The sequence below is a fragment of the Poecilia mexicana genome, unplaced genomic scaffold, assembly GCF_051168715.1.
Source record: "Poecilia mexicana isolate PSO_F unplaced genomic scaffold, ASM5116871v1 scaffold_6, whole genome shotgun sequence".
NCBI lineage: Eukaryota > Metazoa > Chordata > Actinopteri > Cyprinodontiformes > Poeciliidae > Poecilia > Poecilia mexicana.
The window spans coordinates 10,297,098-10,312,205 of NW_028263375.1; the positions used below are offsets into that span (position 1 = coordinate 10,297,098).

Genomic DNA, 15,108 nt, shown 5'->3' on the forward strand with positions numbered 1-15,108 from the left:
CTGTTATAAAGGCTTACAGATGACGACCCGAACATGATATGAAGGTTCCCAAAAATGTGTCTCGTTCAGTTGTAGACTTTAGAGACCATTTAGGCAGTTCCACACTTAGCTTTGCACACAATCACAATCAGTTTTCATGCAGGTACTTGTAATTTTACTACAGGGCCCAAGATCAGACTGCAGCTCTGCAGCCAGGACTCCTTACTCAGAGCACCTGGTCTGATCAGACATTCTGTAATTCAAGAACCGACATGAATAGTTCGTCAGCAGAAGGCAAGATTACAAACCTAATACAATAATTGCAGAACACAGAAGTATGAGTAAGCTCCCTATTGTGAACCTATCAAGTGCTTTTTGACTAATTGGAACTTAATCTGATAGAATAACAAGCAAGCCTTTTTTTAAATTTGCTCTAACATTTTTTTTCCTCCCTCATGTTTTTTTTTTTCTAAAAACTCATATTTCAAAAAACGTGACAAACCTTCACTTTGTAATACATGAAATGAATAGACCATGTCCAGTGTCTGACAAACGCATTCATGTTGCTGGAGCTTTTCATAATTTGTCATGTTTCAAACACAGACTTCAAGTTTTTTTTTTTTTTTGCTGGTGACCTACGAACACAAGGTAGATAATCATAAAATGAAAATAAAAGATTTGTTGTTTTTTTTAAACATATTTTACAAAGCAACATCTGTAAAGTGTGGCATGTTCCCCCTGAATTACCTAGATATATTTATACATTCTTCTTAGCAAAATAGCTCAAGCTCTCATATAGGTTGGAGAGGACTGCAGCTCTGGACTTTGACTACACCATTTATTCATGTCTAAACCATTTCAGCGTAGATCTGGCTGAATGTTTCGAGTCATTTTACTCTTCACTCCAGTTTTAAAACTTTTACAGCCACTAACAGGTTTCCTTCTATCATTGCTCTGTATTCAGCGTGCGCTGTAAGCAATAAGGTCAGCCAAGCGTTGGATTGTTGCCCTTTTTGATTTCAGAGGCTTTTACAAGATATTTGTGTTTATAGTGAGATTAAATGACACACAGGTGGACTCTGGTTAGTCATGATGTAACTACTTGATGCAATTACTACTGGATTTTATTCGGGGATATCAGAGTAAATGGGTGTTTTTACAAATACAATTTTTTTTCCTCCACAAAACATTAATAAACAATATTTCACTTTCCTACCACTTCAGACTTTTACTCAATTTTGTGTTGTTTTAGACCAAAACGTACTCAAGAGATACAAAATTATTTTAGAATTTTAAAAAATCGCAGAATGATTTATTGTGATTTTTTTTCACCTGCTCCGAAATAAACTAAACACATAATATTTAGTAAAGTAGACTGACTTTTGAAAAGATTTCATAATATTTAGTGTCATTTTCTATTTTCTTGGCCCAGAAGATATTCTAAATTTATTCTGAGCACTAAAAATAGGCTATGGGTTTATTTAATCAGGTTGAATAAACAAAGATTTGCTTTTGAGTAAAAGTTGCTGGAGGTTTCTGCTCCTTAAGATAAACATAAGAAGTAAGAACTAATACATTGTGGTGTGATATTTAAATAAGATTTTCATTTGTCAGTGAAAATCTAGACTTACAAGTAACAATAATAAAAAAGAGTGTCTACATTCACAAAGGGTGAAAAAGTTGAAAAATCCTCTGTGCAACTGCTAAGCTAAAAATCTGAGCTACTTGAACTTTGAACTTCTAAAATAGAGGTCCTTTTTTTTTTAAGTCTGTGTTGATCTAACAAATACCATTTTTTCGTAGAATATAAAAATCACATCTCTGATTCAATCCTGTACTCTTCATCACTCGGTAGTGTCACGATACCGGCCCGTGTGAGTAACTGTTGCTTTTGATAACGCCCACATCATCATTTGGGTGGAATCAACCCACCCAAAACAGAGGATTTCACAACTTTGCACACTAAAAAAAAAACTGGAACCTGGAACCTGGTTGCCTGTCGCTGCTCTTATTCAGACACTAGAAAGTTCGTTTCATGATTCATGAGTGCTGACTGGATGAGGCTTGTTTTAAAATCACATGGCAGCATTGTCCTCCAGAAACAGGAAAGGCGGCTTTTGCAAACACTTGCCCTCATGCTGACGATTTAACACCCTGTTGTCTAAATATCACCGTCTACCTTGGCTTTAAGACATCCTTAATCTGGAGCCAAGAGACAAAGTTCAAGTTGACAACAATGGAGAAAGGTAGCAGATGTGAGAAGACCATTAAACTAGAAACAAAGTGTGTTCAGTAAAAGATCTTTAGGAAAAGAAACCGTATTCAAGAGATTTTTTCTGAGAGTAACAGAGCTTGGGGCCCGTCTTTGTCACAGCTAAGATCAAAGCTGCTTCCTTTGGTGAGAAAGTGAACCTGTTGGCAGAACAAACATGTGCTTTGGGTGTGGCGGCTGTCTCTGTGCCAGAAGTACTAGTCAGTTTGGTTTTTTATGCAAATAAGTCGCTTCAAAAGGGAGAGACGCTGCAGAGACAACATGAGTACATTTGACTGCACCCCCTCGTGGCGAAATGCAGCAAATACACCATTACTGAGGGTTAAAAGTAACAGAAAGTTTCTGCTAAGATCCTGAAACACCGGGGTTTGAGTCTTAGCAAATGCTTTATTACACAGAAGTATAATTCTGGAGTAATTTGGATAATTAAATAACACAGGACATATTGCCATGTTGCAGCTTGAACATCTTGAAAAAGAAGAAGTTTAACTATTTATATGTGAATGGGATCTTTTGGCCTGATTAAATACGACCCATATTGCCAAAATCAATAGTTGGGTATTGAGAAAACCAGTTCAAATGGAGCATTGTTCTGCATCAAACATATATATACAATCTCTGCTTTTTACAGCTCATATTAGTACATGTTGGCTGGATAATAAGACAGACACAAATTCCCAAATAAAGTTAAGCTCCTTCAGAAACAAACAAAAAAAAAAAGAAAAATCACTGTTAAACACTTATATATATGACAGTTTGTTTAATTTATTAGGATTCTTAGAATAAGCAGGAAATAGAAAAGTTTTGCCTGTATTTAATATGGGAAGATTCACAAGTTAACAAACTGAGAGCATGATCTTTACTTCAGGTTAGAAGACACACATGGTCCAGTAAAAGCCTCTTTGCTCATCCCAGAAACACTGCAGAATAAATAACAATCACCCTGCAGCTAGATACAACACAAACAACTACCCAGTTAGCACACACACATGCACACACACACGCACACACACACGCACACACACACACACATGCATACACACGTTGTCTCCTTTCTAATAAACAATAAGTTTATATACATATTACACACCCAGAAACTCTGCTAGAGAAACATTTTCCAACAAACTGACGGGATAAAAGAAAACGATGACAGGTCAGTTACTCTCAAAATGAAAGTAATGGCAGATGAGTAATATATAAACAAGATCTAATCTATAGTAAATAGGATAATATACATGTAGTGCTTTCAGTAGCACAGACACAGGTCCCTCTGGTCTCAGCTGCTGTGGTTTTCTCCTGGCCTTTAAACGCTTAGTAAACTCCTGGGCTGTTGCGAATCCCACAGCAGAGCACCATGGTGAAGATCATCTCAAAGATCTAAGTGCAGAAAATGATATGATTTAATTCAGCACGTCTCTCTCGCAGAGTCTGCGATGCTATCAGAGCTGACAACAGGCAGCACTTCTTAACAACGAAATCGAGATCTGTGCATTTTCACTCCGTCGCTCACCATGATGACGGCAACCACCAAGGCGGCCAGGCCGATGAGGTGGAGCTTCTCGGAGAACAGAGCGACGAGTTCGCTGTGGCAGCTCTGACAAGAGACAAAGAAAGGCTGGATGAGGATGCTGCGATCAGTTCGAAGGTTTGTTCCACTCTCAGTGCACAGAGTCTGTCGTGGTTCGCATGTAGCTGAACCAAGTCGGCTGTCAAAGCAAGGCGCTGGATATCAGCTGGGCATAAACACAAAATGCATCAAATCTCAGTGTAAACACTGACAGTGGGCAGGTGTGCCTGCTGCTGTCATTTATTAAAGAGGTTTGGGTAATGTCAAAGTGTCTGCTTCACTCCTGTAAACCTAATAACTCTATAATATGCATCACTAACTCAGCACACTTTCAAATGATAAAAGTTATTGTGCTTTATGCTTACTGGATAAACATTTAGCAGTAATGCTACATTAAGCAAGTAGGTTGAAACGGCAAATTGAATCTTAAAACTTGAAAGTAATGAAACACAAATAAACTTGTTGTCTTTTTAACTCAAAATGAAATGAAAATAAATGTTTTAGTTAGGGATGCTAAATATTGGCCATAACATTACTGTCGGCTTGTACTAGTCATTTTTAAACGTATCGGTATCAGTCTGATAAATAAAATTGGGACAATATTAACAACCGATATTTATTTAAATCATTTTTCTGGAGGAGCAGGGGATGAGGCGGGTCATGTGGTATTTGTTTGGTCATGTGACAGTGATGCAGAGGAGGATTGTGGGGAATTTAACTGAAGCAGTAGAGAAGTCAGCAGTAATTAGTGTACAAAGGAAAGTGAAACATATATCAGTAAATATTGGTTATCAGCCACAACAATCAGATGAATATTGGATATTAATATTGGCCCACATTTTCATATTGGTACATCCATTATGTGCTAAATTGATGTGACAATGAATAAAATGATGGAGTGAATTTTAAAGATAAGGTAATATTATAAGAAAGCACATCTGAACTCCTCAGTGACTGATTACATCACTTTGCCCCGACTTATTTGTGCTGCCAGTTGAAGGAAAAGTTAATCTTTAATCAACATCCAATCTAATTTCCTATCAAAGTTTCCCCTTCCAGTTAGATTTCTTCTTGCTTATCCTCTTACTTGTTATTTAAAGGATAACTAAGATATATCGATTTAATGAGTTCAACACAATTATATAAATATCAGTGCTGCAGTTAATGATCCACCCTTTCATGAGGAATTATCAATTCTCCATAATTCCCTCTGCTGGAAATCTGGTTAAGCATCATAAAACTGAACAGACTTCCGCTCACACACTGAAAAAACAAACAAACAAATAAAAAATTATCTTTTCTCCATATAAGACCATTTTTGCCCCAGAAATATGAAACGACAACACAAATTTGGCTTAAATTAAAGTTTATCAGGCAAGAAAATGCATTGTTTTCTCCTGGGTTACTTTTTTATATGTAATTTGTCAGTATTAATCATCAATGAGTAAATTAAAAATGCCCTTCTTCCGCTGACATTCGAGTTGGAAACTCTTCTACTACCACTTCATTCTTCAGTGTTTCAAATGTAACGGTGGCGTTCTTCTGCACCTTTTAGCTTTTTTAAAACATTGTTTCTACCTGTGAGCTAAACATCTATTGGCCTGACAAGGAAAAGTTGTTAAAATGATGAAACGCGGCCTGTAGGAAGGGTTTGGTAGTAAACTGTGTGTGTACCTTGGGTACTGGCGCAGAAAGTATTCCTGAGGGACACAAGGTGGAGCGGACTTGCATGAATAGAGGAGTGTCATCGCCTTTCCCACAGCAGTTTAGCTGAAGACGAAACCCAGAGCAAAAGCATTTGTAATCACAAGGCATATTTTTCTGTTTTCAAACATAAAAAAAAATCGGACTCAATATAAAACATACCGTAGTGTGGAAAGCACCCAGCACACCAATGGCTGCGTCTTTACTCGGGGACCCAGTGACATCCACAGCTTTGATGTACGCAGCGTCATAGAAATTAATCAGCTCTTTGGACATCTGTGGACAATTAGAAAACACGAAGCAGGATGACAACTGAAGATGATTTTAAGACATTTGTAATTTTACTGTACATACAGTGTCCCTGTTCATGAAGCCCCAGATTGCTGCGGCCACTTCACAGGCAAAGAGGATCACCAAAAAGAAGAAAAACTGCAAAGAAGATGTTAGAATCAGACTTATCTCATTTATTTTATTTAATGGAGTTGCTGCGGTCTGATTGGTGGAGCTGGAATGCTAACCGTTCCTAGCAGACACTGAGATTCCTGAATGGCACCGTAACATCCCAAGAACCCCACAAGCATCATGACAGCTCCGACAGCGATCAGTATGTAGACGCCTGTAAACAGAAAGTCAATTATCACGATGCCACAGCGTCTTAGCCACCACTAGGGGGCAGAAGTGTCAACGCTAAGAGGGAGAAAAGCCCCGATGCGCATGACAGTGAGCCAAATGCTGTTTGGTTTGGGGCTTCCTGGATGTTTTTCCTGTTTTCTCTGTAGGGTGACATACTATTATTTGCATTTGAAAGACAAACATCTCTCACTTCCTGAACGAGAGGGATGGAAGTGCCTAGAAGCAGCCACCCTGTTGAGGAAATGCCTCCACGACACCCTGGACTTCCACATAAGACCCTGTCTGCACTGACCCCTGACTCACAGCATTTCTTGGGAAACATAGCAACCGTGTAAGCACACATGGATGCGCACACACACACATTCAAGCAATTAGACATGCTTAAAAAAGAGAGTTCAGCTCATTGTGTTGCCATCAAAACTGAAAAGTGAAACTGGGTTCAATGCAGAATAAAAGCATGAATGAACAAAATAATTAAAGAAACAAAGGAGGTGTAGATCCTCTAAAATCAACCATTTTAAGAAAATGTTCTTTACTGTTGTTACTCTCTTGGTGTTTGTCTAAAGTATAAATCCTTACCATTTGGTCATAGAGGCCGAAGTTAACAGCTAGTCCTACAAAGGTCAAGACCAAAGCTTAAAATAAATAAACAAGCTCAATCTCTAAGCTATTGGAATTTTCTGATCTTTTAAACCGACTTCATGGTGAATTTGGGGGTCATTTACTCAGAAGACGATGATTATTTACACAGTAACTGGGGTCGTGGGGTCGTGTGGAAATGTGCGGCAATAAGTTTCCTGTGAAAAAGGAGAACGGAACATAAGAAGGAAAATCAATGAAATAGTTTTCATGTAAATGACTGCAATGTTTTTGAACTTTACACTGCTTTTATTTTCATATCAGTCCATTAGTTTCTCTGTACGTGTTCCAGACAAAAACATCATTGGTGCCACAACGCCTTCATCTTTCATTTCCTGTCTAAACATTCATCAGCTTTTTGTTTAAATAAAAACATGAAGGCAGTTTAACAGATTATGCAACAACATTCACGTAAACGTCTTTGATGTTTTTGAGATTGGAGCTTTTTTTAAAAATATGGTAGAAGATGGCCCTCTCTTACAAACTGTTAGCTTCAGCTAATCTGAATTTACAATGATGGCCAAAAAAAAAGAAGAAAAATCCCCTTCCTGAGGCTCTAAGGAGGCTGTTCTGACTGATGAGACAAACGTGAAGATTTTTGGGAGACGCCTGTCCTGTGACATCTGGCGTTGAACTAACACAGCATTTCAGAAAAATAACATCATGTTAGAAATGCTCTCATGACAGTTTGGGGCTACTTTGCTGCTTGAGGATCAGACTAAATTGTTGCAACCAAGAAACAGCCACGTATCGGGCTTGAGTGGGAAAACTTTTTCCTTCAGTACCACTTTAATGCCGGGAGTCATTTTTGTGTCCATAAGCAGATTCACAGGAAGTATTTGTGCTGCACAGATTAGATACTGATTGCATCTGTTTAAACAGGAAATGATGAACATAAATTGTTCGAGTGATTAAATAAAATACCTAAGAAAAGACATAATCTGTTGTCGGGATTCTGTGTATTGAGATGACTCACTTCCACTTTTTTACCGTTTCATGAAATGTCAGACCAGACACAATAAAAAAAACAAAAAAAAAAACAGATGGGTGTAAAACATGAAATATGTCTTTTTAAAAAGCAGTTCAGCCTTTTCAGAGTCCTCTATTCTGATTTGCAGAGGAACCAACTCGCTGACCTGCTAACGAAGCCTGACGGTGCTCACCGAACTGAACCAGCGGTGACACAGGCCACCTAGCAGTGTATCTCATTTATCACACATAACCCAACCCCCCCTTCTCTTTGCTTTCAGGACTTTTTTGTGGTACCAGGGGAAGGTTACCAGGGCCAGGAAATCTGCAATGCAGCAAAGGAGCCATTATTTCCACTGCCCTCCATTACTATGACAACACCCTTTGAGGTTCGGCATCTATTGAGTCTTTAAAGGAGACATGCGCTTTTAGACCCCCGGAGAAGTCCATTTATTTCCTGTCTCTCAGTATAATCTCCAGAAGCTTCACTTGTCCGTCTCGTTCAGTACTTGAATAGAAGAAAAAAGGAAGAAGTGATTTTCACACCATCGGAGGAGGACACCGAGAAACTGAGATAAACTCAAGATAAAAAGATGCGGCTATAAATCTTGCCTGTAATTTAAAAACAGTTATTTTACAAAGTCAAAAGCAGACGGAGGAAATATGCAGTGTATCTTGGACTCCCTCATTATGTAATCCAGGGCAGCGCAGTAACCTAAAAATGATTTACTATCCTCGAAGATATGCCAGCAGTTTAAAGGGGATGCTCTACTTCGATGCTTATTTTTGTTTTTGGCCACGAACCAGAGAACATCATAACCCTCAAACTTCGTGTTTTTTTTTTTTTTTTTTTTACATTTTGTCACATTACAGCTTGTAACAACCAAAATATTATGCATGCATGCAACATTCACATGACTGATTAGCAAAAAGTAGAACACAACTGTGGAGCGGAAGCAAAAAGCAGCTGGTTCTCAACATTTTTTAATAAATGAAAATCTGAAAGGTTTCATCCAGGACTTCCATTTCTCTGTCCATCTTCCCATGAACTCTGACCTGCTTTCCGGTCCGTGGTGAGAAACAGCATCCCCAAAGCATTATGCAGCCAACACTATGTTTACTGAACTGCAGGCTCTAAACTCTCCTGTGACTAAGTTACACACTAGTGGACTTTGTTGACTAACTGAGCCTCTTCTGCAGGATGGAGGGGAATCACAAATGTCATCCTCTTTGAAAGGCTGTCATGCAGTAAAACAATGTTTTCAGTCAGACGCTTCTCCATACGTGCTGAGAGACGGACTGCTACAGGAGATCTTTCCTGGTCACACCCATCAGAACCTATAAGAACTCTTTGAGGAAACTTTTCATAGTATGAATTGCACCAAGAATTATTTTTCATTTTGGGGTTATAAAGTATTTTTGAACTGATTTTGAATTAAATTTAATGTGTCCACACAACAACACAATGAACATTGTGTCTCGTTTTGCTCTATAGTTTCACTTTTCTTAGTTTGCTCATTGTTGGTGGGTTTTTTTTAGCTGTTTTATCTTGTTTTAATCAACATTAACCCAGATGTTTTCAAAAAGTGCTCAATAAATAAAATATTTGATTGATTGACTGAATAAACTAAAGTTTCACAAGACGTCTGCTGCATTAATTTGTGCTTTTTTGCCGATCTCTGAAGAGCAGTTTAATAATAAATGTAACTGTTTACTCTCTTATGCATCCCCTCATCCCCTGGCTCTGAGTTTATGTGTATAATACAAACATGAGCATTATGAGGATTTTTCTCATTTTCCTACAGCAAGCTAAGCTCAAAAGTTCAACTATGAAGGAGTCGGAGGCCGTGGCACAAACCAGACCAGACAACTGCCACCAGTAAGGTTCTCAAGTGCTGCAGCAGAGGTGGGAGTGTGTGTATTTCCAGTCTTACATAAATACCACTTTGGTGTGCCAGTAAGCTAAAAAAACACCCACTTCAAACTCTAATTTGAGGGATAATGTGCACATGTATGAGATTATTTGAATTATGCTAGGGCGTATGTTGAAGGGAGGGCTAAAAAAACGAAATATTCCCTTGATCTTGCCTGGGTGGGCCTTCCTTGCCACCACTGCTTTAAAATCATGAGAGCGCCTCCTCTCCACTATAAAAAGCTCGAGTTTGACTTTGTCCCATATACTTACGGAGGGGGTAAGCATGGCAGAACAGCAGGAGCCCAGATGTAAATTAATGGTTTTACTGGAGTTCACCGCCGCAGCAAAACCAAGATCACGGGCCTTTGAAATGCTTACATCATGTCATGTTTCGCTGTTTAGGGAGCTGAGAGCAGTGAACGATGGCGACAAGATACACGCTGCATGATCTGAAGGAAACTAAAGAGCATTTGCCACAAGATGAAATATAAGATTAGAAGAAAAAGTGAGCAACAGAAGGGACAGTTCATATTTATGTTCCTGCACCGCTCTCAAAGGCAGTGTTTCTAGACTCCACATCTGTTGTGACATCTGTCTGAAACATCTGGCTGCTATCAAATGATCACCCAAGGAGACAGAAGGAGACTCAGAACCTAAACATGTGCATAAAACGTTTTTAATTCAGAAACGCTCACCCACGGTGAGGTCATGGGACTGAGTGAAAGCTGGTCGTAGCCACTCTTAAGGAGAGACGCGGAACTACGCAGGTCCTGTTTCCTATTGTTAGAGGTCAAGTCAGCCCACACGGTTCTAATTATATGTTTTAGGAGGCTGTGCTAAGACAGCTCTTTCTTTGTGTTAACAATTAAGAATAAAGACAAAATTAGTAGATGCAAACTTTTTTAGATCGACTAAATGATGAGGGGTGTTTGAGCCTCCAGCAAAACATTGGAAAATGAACAGCAATAAACTTTTTTATGTAACCACTGCATAAGTGATTTTGTAGTAATGATTCCAAGGCTTACATTCATTTCTCCTTCCCTCTGTTCCAGTGGGATGCCAATCCGAGAAGCTCATCAAACTACATAAAAAATGTTAATGTGATGTTACATTTTAATTAATGAATATTTTACTTCAACCGTTTGTTTTATGTTTTAGGAATATTATAATAGTTACTGGTGCCATTTAAGCACTTGAAGTAATTTTCATAAGTTGCCAGAAAAATGCTTTGGCCCCTCCCCAACGTATTTCTGTCCCCTGCTGCTGATCATCTCATCCTTTAGCTTGCATCTAAGACAAATTCAGCTTTAAGTAAAAGTTTCCAGACACAAAAAATAAGATGTGAAAATGAAAAGTGCACAACCTGTAATTTATGCAAAGTGTTCCTGTCAAGCAGAAAACTTCACCAAGTATGCGGGTAATACATTGACTGGCCAAAACAACAACAAAGAAGTCTCCACCTGAATTTAAATAAGCAAATAGTTATAAGTTGCTGCATGGAAAACTGTCTGGTAACAAGTTATTTAACCCCAGCTATTACAATGAGTTACTTTTCATTTCTTTCACAGTGTGGAAAGATCCATCCTGTAGTCATGGAAAATATGTCAGCTTGTTTAAAATGAGTTAAATCATTGACACCAAGCAGAGAATACATCTAAGGAGGTTGTGACTAAAATTTGGTTGAGAACTCTACAATACATTGCTAAAAACTGGAAGGACAGCGGAGAACCTGCTTCTGTGATGAAGAAAAACTCCTGAATGACCGTGATCAACATTTGGTGGAAATAGTAGAACTCAGAGCAATGTTCAATAGTGAAAGTAAGAGCATTTTCACACCCAGAATGTGAAAGAAACTCTGTTTTGCCATAAGGAGACTAAACATTGAGGTTAACTGGAGGAAATCTGCTAGGGAGCACAAAGACTGGACTCTGGAGCGATGCAAGAAGGCCAGATGTGACCAGATGAGTCCAGATTTACCCTCTTCCAGAGTGATGGGCTCCTCATCAGGATAAGAAAAGAGGCAGATTAAGTGATGCAGTCATCATGATTGGTGATGACTGCATCACCTCAGGCTACTGTTGCAGCCTGAGGGGGAAGTGCCTGTCACATGGGGTTACGCAGTTAGTCGGGTCAAAGTTCAGCAACATTACGAGGACTAATCCCATCCGGGGATTGTTTCTTCCCTCTTGACAAGAGGATATTTTAAGATGATATCTCCAACCTTCATTGTGCTAAAATTATCAACGTGTGGTTCAGTGAGAAGAAGACATCTTCACACATGGATCGGCCGCCACAGTGTTCACACCCTATGGGGATCTGTGTGATGTTCTGGTGAAGGCTTGGCACAGAGCTTTCCCTTCATCAATACACGGTCTTGGTGAAAAATGTATGCAACACTGCACGAAATAAATGTCCATGACTTTGAGTATGTCTTATTCACAATTGACTTTACTTTACATATCTGATCTGAGTGTGGTCAACAGATTTCCTTTAGGGGTTTTGGAGTAAACTGTGAGGCTTGTTGGACTTTTAAGATTTTTATTTAAAAGGGATACATGGCACTTTCTACCAACTGTACTAATCTGCGCTGGTTTGTGTTGGTCTAGAACGGGGGTCCCCAAGCTGCGGCCCGGATCCCTCCTCACTTGGTCTGGCCCCCTGAACAATACCAGAGAGCGTTCAGTGTTTTTTTTCATATATATGTGGATTTTTATTCAACCACCAGGGGGCTCTTGAGCAGATATGAAACTTATTTCCCCTCAATGGAATATATACTAGTCAGTACCAGTCACCGTTTTGCTCACGGTTTTTTTCCATTTGCATTCTGGGTAAAAATCTATCTACAAACGCGAATATATCGTCGGCAGTAATCCAGCCCCCCGCCCCCCCACCCCCCGTCAACAAAAGTTTTCTAAGGTTTCTTTCTCGAAAAACTAAGACCGGCCCCGACCAGAAAAGGGAACAGTTATGTGGCCCTCGCAGGAAAAAGTTTGGGGACCCCTGGTCTAGAACATAAAATCCCAATGAACGGCGCTGAAATTAGCTGCAGTTTTACTGTGGTGGATACTCACTGATGTAAAAGGTGCTCGGCGCCTGCTGGCCTTCAAACTGAAGTATGAGGAGGTTGCTGGTTTTACTGTCATGGCGTAACCACAGGGCCACTCCTAAGATCACACCTCCGGCCAGCTGTCGCAAAGGGAAACAGGCTTTAATTATTCATTCTCACATTGTATCTGCCTACTGTAACGACACCCTGGGGGAGGATCAGAGCCACGTATGAACATACAGAAAAATACAAACAATGACATGAAACTCAGGTTAATAATTTGCTTAAATTAAACAAGCGTTCAAAACTGGTCTTCTAACTTCTTTCTCACTATGTGCTGAACTCCACTGTGGAGCTGAAGTCTAACAGAAGAAAGGACATCCTGACACCTCAGTGACCTGTGGCACAGTGTGTGACCTCACAGCATTGTTTGCAGCCAAATCAGCAAATAAGTATTTTTTAAAATCTTATTAAACTTGCCTTGTTTGCTATTCTGTAACGAAAAGAAAAAGAAAAAAAAAGAAAATCTATCAATATTTTATCCTAAAAGTCAACTGGTGGGTTTGCATGTCTGTGCCAATATTCAAGCTATATCAAGAAATCTATCCCCCGTTCTTATTCTCTCTCTTTTTTTCCCACCTGGCTGGTCACCATTGTTCCCAAAGAAACAGGAAACTCAAATCACGATGTGAAAAATAGCCGAATGAGGAAGACGGGGCTCAAGAGTTTCACAAAGACGGGCACAGCGGCAAAACCAACAGAGGAAACAGCCGATCAAGTGCGGCCTGTCCAGGATGTGGTGACTCCTTGCTCATCTAAACAATGCGCCGCTGCAGTGTGCTCCAAATGGAAACTTAAATGTAGGACCTAGGTGAATATCAGTGTAGGAGATAATTTGGCAGATAAATAATAAAGCTGTTTTCTTTTATAACCGATGTGTATTTGAACATATTTTAAGAGTGAGTTCCCAAAGAAAAAATAATTGAAATGACCAGAAATTGTGAGATCTTGGAGATTTTTGAGGTTTGTAGCAAAACTCTCTCCAAAAATCTGTTCAGTTGTTCAGTTTTAAGTGTTTTTGAGCGTTATTACTGCCTACTGAGGGTACATCTGCCATTTAATTTTCAAAATGAAGCTCTGTGTTCTTCCTGACCTTGACCTAAAGCAACAACAATGATGGATTTTTAAGGAGCGTTTATAAGAAAGGGAGATGAAAAGAATTTCATCCCACTGAGAAATCCTGAATGATCCCCTCCCAGCTTTTGATGGTCCCGTCTTTGACTCATCAACAAACTTCTTTCCAACGAACTTCCTCTACTTCTGAAAGTAACTGTTGACAAAAAAAGTGAGAGCTTTTCCATCTTCTGTCTGATCAAGGTATGAATAAATTCTGCTTTCCCACTCCAGACACAGGAGTCACAAAGAGCACAGGATGTAGTTCTCCAAGTTTAAACATCTGATCTGTTTAAATGCAAAAATCAAGGAATTAAAACTTAATCAAAAGAAAACATTCTGTTAAAAAAAAAAGAAGGGAAACCAAACAAGTCAGATACCAGAGATGTAAAAAAAAAAAAAAGTAAAGTAAAGATTGACTCACCCAGAAAATAAAATTAAAGAAGAATAACATATATTTTATGCATTTCGTACAGCCAGCCACAGCCATTGTTGCCGCTTCTTTTCAGCTCGTCCTTCTGCTCAAACCAAAGTCTACTTTCAGGGATCACTCAGATTTTATTTGAGCCAGCTAAAACAGAAAACTCCTCCTTCGTAACGAAGAGTGAAAACCGAGACGGGGATCTGCCCACCGAGTTCAGCAGACAGGACAAGGCAGAGAGGAAAAACAGAGTGTGGAGGGAGGGAGCCCCGTTTCCTTTCGACAGGGTTAGGATTCCAGACGCAAGTTAGATTTATCTAGAATTATCCAGTTAAAAGTGGGACATACAGAGTGGCTTGCAAAAATGTCTTGAGTGTTTTTACACTTCACCTCAATGCAACAGTAAATCTGTATTTTATTAGGGTTTTACATGGATCAACACAAGTGCAAGTACCGTTCCAAGTCTTTTGGTGTTTTCCTCTACAAAACTCTCTCATGTAAAGACTAAAATATTTGTTCATTCTTCCTCAGGTCAAGTCCAATCTGACTTGACTTGATTCAACTCAGGTCAGACTGGATAGTCAGTCAATTCTCAAATGCCTGTCACAAATGATCCATTGTGTTTAAGTTTGAAACTTGACCATCGGGCCATTCGAACTCATGGAAATCTGTCGACACTAGAATGAAGATGCTTTGCAAACATTCTTAGAGTGGTTAATAGCGCCCTCTGCTGTCATATAAATCTCAAGCAGAAGGCTTGTAACTATTCAGAAGAAATGCAACGCATATT

The 15,108-nt window shown here is 39.2% G+C and overlaps 1 protein-coding gene across 1 annotated transcript; it reads right to left on the reverse strand.

The window, feature by feature from the left end:
- Positions 1-2,991: 2,991 nt before the first annotated feature.
- LOC106933123 (CD81 antigen-like) lies at positions 2,992-14,779 on the reverse strand. The gene is made up of 8 exons (XM_015012192.2): positions 14,322-14,779; positions 12,750-12,864; positions 6,041-6,138; positions 5,877-5,951; positions 5,685-5,798; positions 5,493-5,588; positions 3,762-3,845; positions 2,992-3,628 (listed from the first exon to the last, which is right to left on the reverse strand). The coding sequence occupies exons 1-8, from the start codon at positions 14,385-14,387 to the stop codon at positions 3,563-3,565; spliced, it is 714 nt and encodes a 237-aa protein (XP_014867678.1). The 5' UTR covers positions 14,388-14,779; the 3' UTR covers positions 2,992-3,562.
- Positions 14,780-15,108: the final 329 nt, after the last annotated feature.

Coding starts and splice junctions, on each gene's coding strand:
- LOC106933123 (XM_015012192.2), bottom strand. CDS start 14,387: ATGGCTGTGGCTGGCTGTACGAAATGCATAAAATATATGTTATTCTTC. Junction 5,589..5,684: donor TGGGTGCTTTCCACACTACG/GTATGTTTTATA, acceptor TTTCGTCTTCAG/CTAAACTGCTGTGGGAAAGG. Junction 3,846..5,492: donor TTTCTGCGCCAGTACCCAAG/GTACACACACAG, acceptor GTCTCTTGTCAG/AGCTGCCACAGCGAACTCGT.